This window comes from Sturnus vulgaris, chromosome 22 (genome assembly GCF_052056855.1).
Source record: "Sturnus vulgaris isolate bStuVul1 chromosome 22, bStuVul1.hap1, whole genome shotgun sequence".
Taxonomy (NCBI): Eukaryota; Metazoa; Chordata; class Aves; order Passeriformes; family Sturnidae; genus Sturnus; species Sturnus vulgaris.
This window is the reverse complement of record NC_142264.1, coordinates 3,800,367-3,816,039: the sequence shown is the minus strand read 5'-3', so window position 1 is coordinate 3,816,039 and position 15,673 is coordinate 3,800,367. Positions and strand designations below refer to the sequence as shown.

Below are 15,673 nucleotides of genomic sequence, written 5' to 3'. Positions count from 1 at the left end.
GCTATGTACCCAACAGGGTGAAATGCCAGTGAAAATCCCCACTGCCCTCAAACAAACAGGAGTTTATTGTCCTTACAGCTGCCCTTCTTGCTGGGCCCAGCAGGGATGACACAAATAGGATGAACAGACCCTACTCCAGGAGCAGGGATGACACAAATAGGAACAGACCCTACTCCAGGAGCAGGGGTGACACAAATAGGATGAACAGACCCTACTCCAGCCAGGCGCTTTTGGGTGGCTTTGTCGGTCCCACTTTGAGGAGTCTCTTACAGGGCAAAAGTCTGGGGTTGTGCAGCTTTTTCCCGGCTTTCCCAAACGCAGCCGCTGCCCGAGGCCACAAAGGCGGCTCGCAGCACGCCCGGGTGTGGAGCAGAGCCGAGGAGCCCCGCTGAGCCAGGCATTCCTGCAGCCTTAGGTAAGCCGGGCTTGGCGAGTCCCGCTCAGCGCCAAGCCAGCGCCGGGCTGACTCATCCGCGCAGGAGGCAGAGCCAAGAGCCGGGGTTAGAGGGGTCTCACACACACACGGACCCTCTGTGCCACTCGCAGTCACAGCTGGGCTGGGGCAGAGTGTGGGGCTGGAGCCAGGTCTGGTCCATCATTCCTAGGGGAAATGCAAGGATGAGAAAACCAGCCCTTACAAGCGAGCTAATGGGCAAGCCTGGAACAAGACCAAATAGGGATAAAACCACCATAAATTAAGTTTTAACTGGAAATTAGGCAGATTTTTCATCCACCATATGGCCGAGATTAACAGCAGTGAGGACAAGAAGGCAGCACTGCAGCAGCCCCAGGAATGGATTTGCAGGGAAGGAGAGGGGAGATCACAGCTGAAGCACACGGCCAAGGCAAAATTTCCAGGGCCATGCCCCAGCTGCTGACTGACAGAATTTTGGCAACTCTTCATGGCAGAGAGGCAGTGCCACAGACCTAGAAACTCCCTAGCACAGGCAGTTTGTGTCTTGCTCCTTCATGATTCCTTGGTGACTCGATGCAAAGTGCATTCCCTTGGAGGACTGTCCCACATTTCAGCAGCACCAAACCCTGCCCACAGCTCTGGTTCCAGGAAAGGTGATTCAAACCTGTGCTGCAGCCCCAGCTCAGGTTACTCACCTGCCTGCAACAATTGGTCAGCAGAGCTCAGCTTTCCAACAACAACTTTCCAGTAACAAGCTGGGCTTGGTGAGCTGAGATTGCAGCTTCCAAACATCCTGAGAAGGACGCAGATTTCACACTCAAGTGCCAGTCTCCAAGGGCTACCATTCCCAGGAACTCATCATCCTGTTCAGCAGCTAATCTGTACCATGGGAACAGAAATCTCTGCAGAGGTGGTGTGGAGGTGTAGAAGTCCCATCACCTGCTGGTTCCTTGGTTTTTGGGTCTTCCCTGGACAAACCCAGAGGTTGTCACACATCTTTGGCAGGGGCTCAGTCTGCTCTGCTGATCCCCAGAGTCCAATGATCTCCCACCCAGCAGCCATAAAGATGCCAAAAGGGACAATCCTTCTGGAAAAGTCACAAACCACACAGGCAGGGTGCAAAGGACAGTAAAATTCCAAGTGCAGAGTCCCAGGAGGGACAGCAGGCAAAGCAGCAGCAGCTGAGGTTGGACAAAAGAAGAGATGCTCCAGAGAATCATCTCAAACCAACAGGGACAGGACAGGGTGGATTGATGGGACATGGGAGCTGCTGTGCATGGAATGCTTCAGTCAAAGGTAACCAGCCAGAAGTTGTGGGCATTGACACAGCCCCAGGGATGGTGTGGAACCTTCTTCTCCTCTTCTGGGCCCAGCTCATGCATGTCCACCCACCAGTGTCCCCAGCTACCTGCCCCAGTCACCGGGGAACGTAGCAGTCCCTCGGCAGAAATGGCAGAGTGGCTTTGAACCCTTTCCCACTGGGAGATTTGGAGCAGAAACACAAAGCAAACAATCCCCCACCATCAAACCAGCCCAGACAGGATGATCCTACGCAGATTTTTAAACGACAGCTTCATCCTCCTGCTCCTCCAGTCTGGCTGACGTGAGTGGAAACCGTGCTACGATCCCAGATCTGCTGGCAACAGCAGCCGAGCACCAAAAGCACCCCTGTGCACGGAAAACAGAGGAGCCATGCCCACTGGCACAGCAGCACAGGTGCTGCTGGAGCCCCACAGCAGCGTGGGCCAGCCCTGCCAGGGTGAAGGAGAAATCTCCTGCTGGTGTTGCCTCTGGAGGACAGGGAAGCCCCAGCAGAGGCTCCGATGTTTCCCCGTTTCATTTCTCACTGGAGCTTTATTGTCGCAGCTCCAGCTGAGCAGATAAAGCCCATCATGAGACCTCAGTGCTTAGCAACCATTACTGGGAAAATACTGTTTTCCAGTAAGAGTCTTGGCAGGAACAGAGCAACTGCAGGGCAAATTCATTGCAATTCCTATGCTGGGTGCATCCCAACTGCTCTGCTGCTGCCCAGGGAGAGACCAGCTCCTGCACTGGGAAGTGCATCCATTCCTTAAACTAACAGCCTCTGCCACCTTGCAAAAACATCATTTTGAGCAGCCCACAGCTGAACCTCTGCACATGTAAATGCAGATTTCAGGGACAAACTCAGGCACAGGAGGATCTTAGCACCCAGCATTGCTGCAATGGTGTGAACATTCAGGATGCTCCAAAAACCAGTGATCAACCTCTCTCATGATGTTGGGCATTCCTGACACCCAGTGACTCACAAAGGCCCACCTAAGGAAGACTGACTCCAATGCTTGATGTCAAGCATCAAAGACCTCCACATAATGAAAGAAATTCGCCAGGAATAACAATGGCGAGTTTGTTTTTCAAAGGAAATTGCAACTCCATGCCCAAACATCACAGCATCCTGCACCAGAATGCAGTAATTGAGAGAAATGACACAAAACCTGCAGGTTTATTTTCACTGTGTGAGGCTGATAGAAAGGGGAAAGAAAGCAGCATGACAAGCAAATGACAAATGGAAAATCCCAACAGCTCTTCCCCTTTGACACTTCTTAGTAATAGAAAGAGGAAACCTGGTTTCAAAACCACAGAAATCCCAACTGAACAGCATTTCTCTGGAGAAATGTGGTATTTACAGAAAGCCTGTGGGTAGATTTAGAGAGGCAGATGTGGAGATGGAGCCTGGTGGGATTTCCAGGAGACCGTGAGCAGGTAGGATACCTATTTCCCAGTGAAAATCAAAATCACCTTGACACCTAAGAGGGATTTCAAATGGAATATACAGAAGCACCCACAGCCTAGCTTGTTCCAAACTGGTTGTGGGAATAAATCCCATTGATTTGAACCTGCACCCTTGTTTTTAGCCATTTATTTGGAGAAGCCACTGTCATTTCCTCAAAGTCACTCCTGAGAGCAGGCACAGCCTGAGCTGCACCTCACGCCTCTGGAAAGCCCGTCTGGCATTCAGCATCCTGAATACATTCCCATGCTCCCCAGAATAGATACGTATGCAAAATTAATTCACAATCAAACCCTTGCAAAGCATGAGACGGCCTTTTAATAGGTGCAGAGCAGCAATTGCCAGTGTGGAGTGAAAGCCAAGCATTAAAGGAAGGGTGGGGGAAAACCAATTAGTTTCCTTGGGATCCCTCCACACATTTACCACTTGAGGGATTTTCCATTTTCACGCTCCCCTTGGGGGCTGAGAGTGCGCCCCGGGAGCCAGCGTGGCCCCTTGGGGAGGGGACACATCCCCACGTGTCCCCGTGGGGAGGGGACACATCCCTGCCGCGGTCCCCGGGATGCAGCCGTGCCGGACCGGTCTCCATGGAGATTGTCACCGCAGCAACGGGGACCTGCCGTGCTCCTGGGGCTGGAGAGGATGCACAGGGGACCGGGACCACGGCTCCCAGCTAGCAAAGGGAACATCGGGTACCCACCCACACGCCTCCTTTCTGCTTCCCAGACCGCTTCCCTGCACAGGCAGGGGGAAAAGGATCTGCTGCCCGCGGTGCTGCAGGCTCGGCCCCGGCCGGGATCGGTCCCGGGGGAGATGGGAATACCGAGCTGGGTTCGGCACGGGGAGGGAACCGAGCTCGGGGCTGTCATGGCAACAGCTCACGGAGTTTCCACAACCTCCCTTGGTGCGGAGGATGGGAACACCCCTGCAGCAGCCCCCGGCTGGGCAGAGCTGCTCTAGGAGGGGATTCCTGCCCTTCCATCACCACACGGCCATTCCAGGAGCGCCCATACACGGGGTAGGGAAGGACTCCGTGTCCCTGGGCAGATCCCCGCTCCCTCCTGCCCCCCGTTCCACCCCAGTGAGGGAAGAAAAGAGGAGGACAGGACCCCACAGCGCCTTCTTGGTTCACCCCAAAATAGTTTCTCAGCAGATTTTAGTGACACCTCCGGGGTGTCCCCACCCCACGGGGGAGACCCGGGCGTGGCTCTGCTGCCGGGAAATCCCTGGCACAGAGCCCACACCTGTTTGGTGCCTGGATTGCTGGGCTGTCTGCACTCCTGCACGGCTGCCCGAATTCCCAGGCTGGGCACACACATCACGCTTCGGACCTGGCACTGCAGGACGATGCCACAAACTGCCACGTGCCCATCCCAAACCTACAGAAAAGCCTCGTAATTTCCCCAAACGCCTGCCTGGCAGGGGAGCCTGCAGCACAGGCAGGCTGGGCACAACAAAAAGCTCCCAAATGTCAGCACATCCTGTCCCCTCTAGGGCCAGCTCGGCACGCTGACCTAGCAGGGACCAGGTGGGCACAGCACAGCTCACAGCAAGGCTCAGCTGTGCCCACGCCAGCCCAGCAGCAGGACCAGGTGCTTCCCACTGCAAATACCTTTGCTGGAGAAGAGGAAGATGCCAGGAGCAACAGAGAGCTGAGGGTATTAGCAAGCCATGACAATCCCCAACCGTGATTTTTCCGCAGGGATTTATTCCCTCTGCCAGCAGGTCAGAGCAGCAGCCGTCTGTGACAGGAGCAGGCTGGCAGCAAGGCCAGGGCATCTCTCTGGGCACATGTCTGCAGGCAATCAGAGCTGGTGCCCAGCCCAGCACAGTCTGCAGCGTTCACCAGAGATGGGGCATCACTAATTCACCCACTTGGCCGAGCCCCCAGCGCTGGGCAGGGCTGTTCCCTTCAGCACATTTTCCAGGGCTTAGCTGGAGCTTAAACAAACCCAAAGGAGGAGGTTCCAGTCTCCCCAGCCCCAGAGCTCGCTCTCATGGTGCTGTTTAACACAGCCCCAGCTCCTCAGGCGTGCTTTAACCCACATTACCATGGCCAGGAGGTTATCTGCAGATCCACACCACTGCTCCCTGGCAGACAGCAAACCCCGGGCTCCAGAGATAAGAGACAGCTTTGGCAGCCTGCAGGTTTCCAGCCCTACACCCTGAGCCAAAGGCTCTCCCAGTCCTCCCCCTTCACACCTGTTTTGCAGCCTCCAAGGATTAAAGAAGTCTCCACCATGTGCAGTCCCCTCTCTTACAGGAGAGGGGATGGGGAACACTTTTTGCACGGCCAAATTCCTGAAGCAGGTTGGTTTTTCTGGAAGTTTCCCTCAGGACTCCCTTTCAGCTGCTCCCCACCCTCCCACTCTGACAGCAAAGGGTTCCAGTGGCTTTCTTGGCTGCAAGGGGAGCACAGCCCTGGCTCAGACAGGGAGAGGCATTCCAGCCTGGAATCTCCTGCAGGAGAGCAGGGACAAGGCAGGGTGGGACTGAGCAGACCCCGAGGCTGTCAGCTCTGCTGGAGACAGTTCAGAGAGCACAGAGACCCTTCCCTGACCTCCAGGGGGCTGTGGCCAGACCTGGGGTCTTCCAGGCCTGGCTCCTGTGCAGTGCAGACCTGCAGCCCACCAGGGAGGGGCTGGGAGCCTGCTGCAAGCTGGGGACAGCAGTTGTGAGTTCCCTTTGCATTACACACATTCATGAGCCCATCCTGCCAACCTGCTGCCTCCAGATGTTTGGTGACAGCAGAGAGGAGGGCAAAGCCCCCCAGGCAATGCAGAGCAGCACCTGCTCTCAGGCCAATCCATCCTTTTTGACTGGAGAAAGGGGAAATTCCTGGGTTCTGTGCACCAGCCCAGCAGCAGACACAGGAGCTGGGGAGCATCCAGCATTTTGGGATGGACAGGCAGCACCACGGGGCTGCAGCAGTGCCCTGACTGCCTGGGGGATCCCAGGCCCTGCTCCAGCTGGGATCCTTGCTGGTGAGACACATGGCTGGCACGAGTGGGTTGAGAGCAGCCTCTGCATTTCAGAGAATCACAGACTATCCCAAACTGCAAGGGACCCACAAGGATCATCAAATCAAACTCCTGGTCCTGCCCAGGACACCCCGACAATCCCACCCTGTGCATCTCTGAGAGTGTTGGAGCTCTGGGGCTGTGCCCATTCCCTGGGGAGCCTGGGCAGTGCCCACCACTCTCTGGGGGAAGAACCTTTCCCTGATGTCCAACCTAAACCATCCTGACACAGCTCCAGCCATTCCCTGGGGTGCTGTCACTGGTCACCAGAGAACAGAGACCAGAGCTGCCCCTGCACTGTCCCTCATGAGGAAAGTGCAGACCTCGATGTCTCCCCCCCATCTCCTTTTCTCCAGCCAAAAATCCAAGTGACCTCAGCCACTCCTCATGCGGCCCCACTAGACCCTTTACCATTTTCTTTGGACGCTTTCCAATTGCTTTACATCCTTTTTTTTCCCTTTTTTTCCAGGAGGCCCCACCAGCGTGGGGAGCAGCACGGAGGGGGCAGCACGTCCCCCCTTCAGCAGCACTGCAGTCCTGGCCACACACCCGTGCAGTGGCTGTGCTGTAAATCGGATGAGGCTCATTCCCAGAGGCCCACCATTGATTTCCGTTGCCTGACGACAGGAAAGCTTTATAATCCTATTAACTAAACACCCTTTCAAGCAGCACTGGGAAGAGTGCAAAGGGGACTTGTATAAGCAGTCACAGCCACTCCGTGCAGCACCCAGCCTCAGTAAATGCTGGGCAAATGCCCCCAAAAGCTTCTGGCACCCACAGTGGCCAGCGAGGGGTTAGTGGTGGCCAGCACAGGGAAAATTTGGATGCCACCATCAAACACAGGTCACTGAGCCAGGAGATTTTGCACAGGGACATGGTGCCCACACAGGCAAATTCACAGGAGCTGGCCCCTGAAATACTGACAAATATCGCTGCACCTGGTCCTACTTATGGGTGTTTGACAGCAAAAGATACACAGTTTGGGCCGAAACATATAAACATTCCGTGGGAGAATGGGAATCTCCTTGCTGCTTTCTAAGGAGAAAGGATACATTTCATCGTATTTGTAAAAGGTTTCAAGAGTGCAGCCCTCCCCCCCATTTAGCATCGACAGCCGGAGTAGGGGGAAAAGCCACAAATCGAGCACGCAGGGGATGTAAAACCCCAATTTCCCAGCCAGTCCCAGATACCCAGAGCCATGCTGCATTTCCGTGCGAGCGGGAGAAGCCCCCAGGCTCCGCTGAGCTCCAGGGAATCGCTGCTGAGCCGCCCGCAGGGACAAGGACCGGAGCATGCCCGGATCCTCCCTCCAAGAGCCACACCAGGGGCTGCAGCACAGGGATGGATGCTCGGCTGATGCCTCATCCAGCTCAATTCCCCGCGGGATCCCTGCGATCGGCAGGCGGGGATATCCGCAGCCTGAGGAGCGGCGTCTGCGCTGCGGCAGGAGGGACACAAACCTTTCCAGCAGCAGAATCGCGCCTTCCCCTGGCTGTGGGAGCATTTATCAGCCTTCCTCTGCCTTTAGGTGTTCACACTGCATTGCAAAGTGCCGGGGCTCTGTTTTCCCTGATGGGTAATGGATGCAGAGGCGCAGGACGGGCTCTTTGTCAGGGGACATGATGCCACAGCACCACCAGCAGTGCCACACACGCAGGGGCAGCACAGGAGGCTGGGCATGGTCTCCTAAAAAACCCCTTCCTCCTTTTGGGCTTATCCCAGTGGAGAAAAATCCATGAGAACTGGGGAAGGAGAGCATCCAACCCAACACTGGACACGGCTCTGCCTTCCAAACCGCCCCCCCACGGCACAGCGCTTGCACCAGCCTCATCATTTTGGTGGCACCGAGGATGGCACAGCCACCAGAAGAGCCTTCCTGTCACCATGGAAATGCTGAACAGGAGGGTTTGAAGCCTGCTGGGACTTCCAACCTCTGCCAAGAAAAACAGGGCACTTAAATACCCACAAACCCTCGTTTGTACGAGGGGAAAACTCGTGCTCCCTTTGGCCTGCTGGTCATGGGGCAGAAAATGTGGGACTTCTCCCAGGGTAAAAACCTCATGGGCTGAGATAAGAACAGCTTAGTCATTATATAGTAATAATAATAATGATGATGATGATGATGAAAAACAAAGGACAGCCAGTCCTGCTCCTCCAGGCAGAGCTCAACCCCATCCCTCGGCTGCCCCCTCCCAGTGTGCACCCACAGACACCCCACAGCTGGGGCAGCAGAACCTTTCTGGGCCAGCACAGCAAACATTTTTGCACACCTCGACCACAATCACCAGCATGGGGAAGCCTCCTCCATCCCCTGCCAGCAGATTCCACCAATGGCTCTGCCCCAGGGGCCACCCAACCTCCTTGGAGAGGTGCTGAGAACAGCCAAGGTTCCCTGCTATTCAGGACCATGGCTGTGTTCCTGTTCCCTGTTATTCAGGACTGGCTCTGTTCCTGTTCCCTGCCATTCAGAACCCATGCCCAGGGTGTTCCTGCCTGCCCTGAACTTTGCCACGCCACTCTGGCTGCCCGTGGTTGTGATTCACACCCCCGGGGAGGTGAAGAGCTGTGTTTATGTGGGACACTGCTGAGAGGGACAGGCAGGAAACACTCGGTGGGAAATCCGCTGTGGGATGGGGCCAAAAGGGCTGCTGGGGATTTCAAAGGGACCTCCTGGCTGTGCTGAGGGATGACCTTGACCTCTCCATTCCGTGCTGAGGGTTCACACGGAGCTGGCCAGGCTCCTCCAGTGCTTTGCAGGGTTTGCTTCCTGCCAGCGCAGGCAGGGTGTTTATGGCAGGGGAGTGGGAAACAGAGTGGGACTGCATGGAAGGGGAAAGATAAAAAGGGACAGCGGATGTCCCGAGAAACCCATGAGCCAGACTTGGCTCTCAGGGTGTTATCAGCCCACAGGAGAGCAGGCTCATATCCCGAATCTTGGGCACAGCATCACCCCCAGGCTGTGCCAGAAACCTGCACATCCCCTCCAGGATGGCTGGAGTGCTTCTCCAGTGATCCCTTCTAACAACACAGCCCACAGCAATGTCTGCAACACCCCTCACCATCCTCTGCTCCTCACTTTCTCTCCTAGACCCTACAGGAAAGTGTGGGGCCTGATCTGGGACGCCTTGACATCCCACATGTTCTGACATCCCAGAGCTTGGCCACCACATGTAAAGCTTCTGATTTTCTCCAGATGCCACTCAGGCCAGAACAGACCAAGCAAGGGCTTTCTCCACCTTCTCTGACCCATCAGGGCAGCACTGCACCCCTTCCTTCTCCCCAGCCCCTTCACCCTGCTCCCCCTTTCTCCCATCTTTGGAACCTCTCTCCAGGCAGGGGGGTGAAGTACACTGAATTACAGCTACATTTATTCCAGGGAGCATGTGAGGTTCGGCAGCTCCAAGCACAGGAGACAGGAGCCCTCAGGGCCACAGCAAACCCGGGAGCACCGAGGGGGCTGTAAATCCTCGCAGAGGATGAACTCCCGCTGCACTGCAGGGCCTCGAGGGAGCGGAAACTCTGTGATCCAGCAGCACGCCAGCACCGAGCCGCCTCTGACGCCAGCTGATGTCTACAAACCTTGTCTTTGACCCGCGGCCAAGGCGTGCAGAGCGGGGGGAATATCAGCGCAGACAGCGAATATCCGCGGAGACACCGCGCACTCCGCCCCAGGCGCACCCGCGGGGCCTTGGGAGCCAAAAGGTCCCCAGGAAATCCAACCACTCAAAAACACAAATCCTCAAGGAAAACAGATGGGCGAGCCCCACCGCAGGTCACGCGGGCTGGACTGCGGCGATCCCATCAGGAAAACCTGTCAACATCTGGAGCATCCCGCGGCAGCTGGCGCCGGGGAGGGAGGGATGGGTTTGGTTTGGGGAGCACCCAAACAGCTGCCAGCAGCTGTCACAGCCACCCCTGAGCGCCAAGGCTGTGACAGCCCAGCCACAGCGGCCCGGGCACGTGGAAAACGCTGCCGGGGTGACAGCGGCGGCACCGGGACCGCGGCACGGGCACCTCTCGGGGATGGAAAGGTCGCGCTGTCACAGCTCCCTGCTGTTTACCGAGTGCTGGGGGACAGCTGGGGGACGGCTTGGCTGGTGGCAGTGGGGACAAGCACAAAAGGGAGCGGGGGATCAGGGATTTCTTTTTATAGGAAGGACGCGGTGATTGACGCGCCCTTGCTGAGGTCTCCCCCCGGCGGCTTCGGGGTTGGAGCTGAGATCTCCGAGGATGGAGCTGGCTCATGTCACTCAACACAAGCACGGCTCCTCCTGGGTGAGCAATGCCCCAACACCGAGCTCTGCTTGTCACACAGAGCCCGGTTTGGCGTGCTGGGCTTTCCCAGGGAGCCGGACGCTGGCCCTGTGCCCACTCCCATCACCGCTGACCCTTCCCAGCGCTGAGGAAGCGAGCCCACGGCAATAACTCATAGGGAAAACAACAGTGCCATCTGCTGCACAGCCCTGCCGGGCTCGGGGCAGCCCTGGCCGGGCCACACAGGGTCACACAGCCTGGCAGTCCCACGGAGAACAACACACCCCCAGGCAGCACCGAGCCGGCAGCATCACTGCAGTGGGAAGGCGGCCCCACAGCTGTCCCGACACAGCTGGATGGCCTCTGGTTTGCACAGAAAGCACAGGACAGCAGGATGAGAGGCAGAGCAGAACAGAGACTGTCCTGGAGCCCATCTAGTGACTGCAGAGTGTGAAGGACATGGAGGAGGGAACAGGCTCACTTGGCAAAACCCTTCCTTCTCTATCAATACCCTGGAGCTGAGACCCATCTTCCATCCTCTCCACAGGCAAGGGGAGGGGGGGAGAGGGAAGCAGCCCCTAACACTCACCAAGACTTGGCAAGCTCCTTCACACCATCCTGAGCATCTCCTTTGGAGAGAAATCCCAGATCCTGGCACTAGACACCGTGCACTCCCCCCACCTGTGCTGTACCACCCCCCTATCCCAGGGAAACTCCAGGTGGTGGGGACACCAGGGAGAGCAGGGTCAGCTTGAGGGAGCTGACAGCAGCTCCTCTGCCCCTCCAGGCTCAGCACCCATGTGCAGTTGCCACTTAACCAGCCCTGCCCCACGAGTGGTGGCAGCTCGGTGGCAGGTGAAGCAGTTTCCCTGCACACACTGCCTGGAAAGCACGCTGGCATCCTCGTCAGAGGGGTTGCCATAGCGATGGGAAAGGTATCAGAAGCAAAATCCATCTTGATGGATAGTGCAGATTGCTTCGGAGAGCACCACCTGAGATCAGAAGCCCTGATTGCCCTGATCAGGTCCAGCAGTCAGGCACCATTTAGGGAATGACAGAGTGAAAACACTATGAGAAGATTAAAAACACAACCCCAAAGATGCCCAGAATAAACAAAGTCCTGAAAAGCCCCTCATTTCTTCACTTGAAGAGTCATCTCTGAGCAAACTGGCTCAGAGATAACACACTGCACTGAGCTAGGGGATGTCAGATCCATCATTACAACGTCCCAGAGATTTATTCTGGAGCCTGCAGCAGTCGCTGCATCCTCTGCTCATGTCTGATCAGCCCAGGCACACAGACTCAGGCGTGAGTGGGAGCTCCAGATGGAGTGGCTGAGCCATGCCGAGGAGGGACTTTGCATCTCTCCACCTGCTGCCTCCCAGCCCCTGCTGCCAGCTGGACCCTCACTCACTGTCACTTGTTGCCAACTCGCCCCCCCCGCCCCTGCAGAGCAACACCAAGAGTTAACTCCGAGCCGCTGGAGCCACTTCAGACGCTGGGAGCAGATGAAAGGAAAGACAAAACCAAACGCAGCTCCAGCCGTGCACTGGTGCTCTCTGCTCCTGCCCCCAGCCAGCCCAAGACTGCTCATCCACCATCTGCTCCCTTCTCCTGCCCAAACGGCCAGAAAGGGAGAGAGGGGATGAGTCTGCAGCTCTGGGAGCTTGGCTCAGGATGGAAGCCACCTTCTGACCCAGCTCAAGAGCTGGTTTCCATTTTAAAGGCTGAAATTCATCCTTGCACAGGAACTTTTGCTTTCACATGTCAGGACACCTGGAACAACACACCTGCAGCACTTAGAGATGAAAAAAAAAAACACCTCCTTGTTTGCTCAGCTTATTTACTTTGCAACACTCAGTTTTACCAGTTGTTTGTGTGGGTCTTTCCCTTAGCAACCAGGGAGAAGAACATTTACAAGGCATGAAAAGTGTAGCTGTACAGCCCTCAGAACTGGCAGGGTGCGGCTGCAGCTGGAAATTCCTCTTAACTGGTAGCCACAAACAATGGGACCTCAATGAATTGCACCCCTTAAAAGGGAGAGTGGCTCATCCTCTTCAGCAGGCGGAACCAGGACTTTAAACCTCTGCTCTCCACCCACGCAGGATCCTGGGCTTGGAAAAAAATATCTCTACATGCCTCAGTTTACCCATATAAAATATACCTATAAATAAATATATAAAATGGGGTAGAGCATAAAAAAGTGAAAGGAAGACTAAATCTGAGACCTTAATGCAAGACATTCCATAGGATGTCACATGCATTCCCCAGCCTGGGAGGCTGAGCTCTGGACATCTTTTTCTAGACAACCTTGCACCTTTAATTTTCTGGATCTCCCAGCAAAATCAATCTTCCTATTCCATAATGACAGAAAACTCTTGTTCTTGACCCTAGGCAGGGTCAGGACCCAAACTCCAGTATTTTGGTTGCCAATCCCCTTTCCCAAAGGGACATGCCACCATCCAGCACACACTGGTGTGGCACTAGGGCCTGCCTCACACTTGTGACCCCAAGAGAGCTAATTCAGCTTTTGTTTATTGGATCGGACCAAGGTGAACAAGGCCCAGACCAAACAGACCCACAGGGTGCAGGAGGCAGCTCTGGAATGCACATTTTCCAGTCCAAAAATGGATCCCAGCCCACTTCTCCAGCACAGCATCAGCCCTTCCCTTTATTCATTCCTGGTCTCCAAGGAGCCATTGCTGCCCACTCACCTTCCCAGCACCTCCACAAGGGCAGCAGCACAGCCCTCCCTTCCCAGGGATGGGATCAGGAGGGGAACATCAGTACAGAAAGTAAAAAGTCAGAGGAGCATCAGGACCAAACGCAGTCACGTTCTGGTTTCATCCCCAAATTTCATACCTTTGCTTTACCCTCCCCTACCCCAAAAGCACCAGCGGCTTTGGGAGTGTTGAGCTTTAGCCCACCTCGGCTCGGTTTAGCTTCTTTGGTCTCATAAACACACCGGGCAGAGACAAGGGACCTTCGGATGCCACTTGGCCTGAGCGGTGCCAGGAGAGCCGGCCCTGGCTTGGCACAGCACGCAGCAGCGCCAGCCTGCCAACAGCATCGCAGCACGGCGGCTGCTGCAGCATCGCAGCGCCCTCACACCCCGTCCCAAACCGCGTCCCTTTCCTTCCCAACCCTTCAGCTCCTCTTCTCCCAGCCGCATGAACCATTATACAAACGGAAAGCGAAAGAAATAAAGAAAAAAACATTGAAAAACCGACTTCCCCTACTCTCTCGGCAAAGCTGCTGCTTTTCCTCCGCTAAAGCCTCCGCTGCAGACCAGGCGCCCGGGCTGCGGGCACGTACAGTGACCCCCAGCTCCAACAGGCAGTAAAGGACGGACACCTGCAGGTACAGAGCTCCAGACCCCCAGAAAGCCCCGGCAGAGCCCCCCGGCACCGCGCACCTATCGGTCACCGCCACGGACACGCGTGAGCCGCCCCGAGCCCCGTCTAGCGAGAGTTCTGGAGGGGAGCGAGCCCGGCAGCAGCGCACGGGGCCGGGGCAATAGGAGGGGACAAACCCGGCGGGTGCCCCGCGCACTCACCTGGGTGTCGATCATCATCGTGCCCCGCTCATAGCCCCAGCGCCGCGCCGAGAGCCTCTGGCCCCGCTGCGGGTGCCGGGGCCGCACTCACGGCCCCTGGGCGCTGCCCGGGGGCCGGGGGCGATGCTCCGCGCCGGCCATGGGCCCCCGCCGCCCCCGCCGAGCCGCCAGCGCGGAGCGCCCAGCGCGGCCGCCAGAGCCGAGCGCGGGGCGGGACCGGGGCGGGCACCGCTCCCGGGAGGGAGGGGGCGGCTCCCGGCTCTGCCCGGCCCCCGGCACCGCTCCCGGGAGGGAGGGGGCTGCTCCCGGCTCTGCCCGGCCCCCGGCACCGCTCCCGGGAGGGTGGGAGAGAGTCTGCAGCGGGGGCAGCCGTGGGCACCTCTCTGGTGCCACCTGCACGCACGGGCATCGCTCCAGGGGTACGCGGAGCATCCTTTCGCTTTCGGGGTGTTTTCCCCTGGTAGTAGGAGCTGTGGATGAAGGGGACCCGTGCAGACCCCGGCGGGGAGCGGGCGGTGTGGGTGCGGAGCAGGGGTCGGCGCGGCGCTGCGTGCGGGTACAAACAGGAGAAGAGCCTGGGGCTGAAAGAGACCCCCGGACCCCCCGGCTGTCCCCCTCCAGGAGGAGAGGCCGGGGCAGGGAGCCAGGGCACCACACGGACCCCCGGCCGCTGATCTCGGCTCAGCCCGGCACCGAAACGGGGCACGGGGGGACCCCCGGGCAGCGGTGCTGGAGCTGCGGGCGCACGGTGTGTGCTGGAGCGGGAGCTGGGGAGCCAGCGGGGTTGCCCTGGAAACAGAGCGGCTGCGGTCCCCATCGTTTGTCATCATGAGGACGATGACATGAGCCATTAACAGCGATGGCAGGAGATGAAGGAGCCGGGAGAAGGCTGCGTCAATCCATGGCCGAGAGCTCCCAGCCGCTGCAGGGCTGGTCCTGGGCACCAACACCCTGCGCCGGCCCCAGCAGCCACCCCCGCTTCTCCAGGGTCACAGAGGGAATGAGCGACAAGGCAGAGCCCATCGCACCTGACTGTCCCGCTCCTCGGTGGCCCCGGGCCAGCTGAACCAGCAGCTCCGGGTGGGGAGTGCAGCCAGGAAAGGAAAAGGTGCTGCCAGGGCTCTGGCTCTGGCACTAGATGCTGCTACAGAGCAAACATCATTCTAATTATAGTAACGGTGTCAGTGCTCAACAGTGAGAAAAACACGTACTTCAAAAGGTCTAGAACTATGTAATTTGCTGCTGGCAAAACTCACTAAAAACCACACCAGAATGAAGCACGTTTTAAATGTAATTTGTACTCATCTGGCTCGCTTTAAATTGGCAAAAGGTTCAGCAGGGGAGCAGGGAGATGAGGTGGGCATACAAGCAGTAGAGATTTGTGGTTAAAACTGCCTTTCTACTCCTAAGGCTTTACACTAGTTTTACACGAAACAGCGACATTTGGTGGATCTATGTTTAACCTAAATATAGCAGAGGAAAAGTCACGTCAGTACAGCAACACTCGTGGAGAAAGGAGGGAGTCTGGTGGGCAGGCAGACATTCAAATGTCACTCTTCAGATGTGTTTATCTAGTGATGCTTCCTTAAATCATTAGATTGTGTGGAGCACAACTCCAGGGTTGGGGATTTACCGTGAGTAAAATACAACCCAACCCA

At 57.0% G+C, this 15,673-nt stretch overlaps 1 protein-coding gene across 1 annotated transcript in view; it reads right to left on the bottom strand.

The window, feature by feature from the left end:
- RALGDS (ral guanine nucleotide dissociation stimulator) overlaps positions 1–14,188 on the bottom strand; it is a 56,547-nt gene extending 42,359 nt beyond the window's left edge. The window contains exon 1 of the mRNA XM_014873255.2: positions 14,016–14,188. Coding sequence (XP_014728741.1) covers positions 14,016–14,033 — 18 coding nt within the window. The 5' untranslated portion in view covers positions 14,034–14,188. The remainder of the gene's footprint in view (positions 1–14,015) is intronic.
- Positions 14,189–15,673: the final 1,485 nt, after the last annotated feature.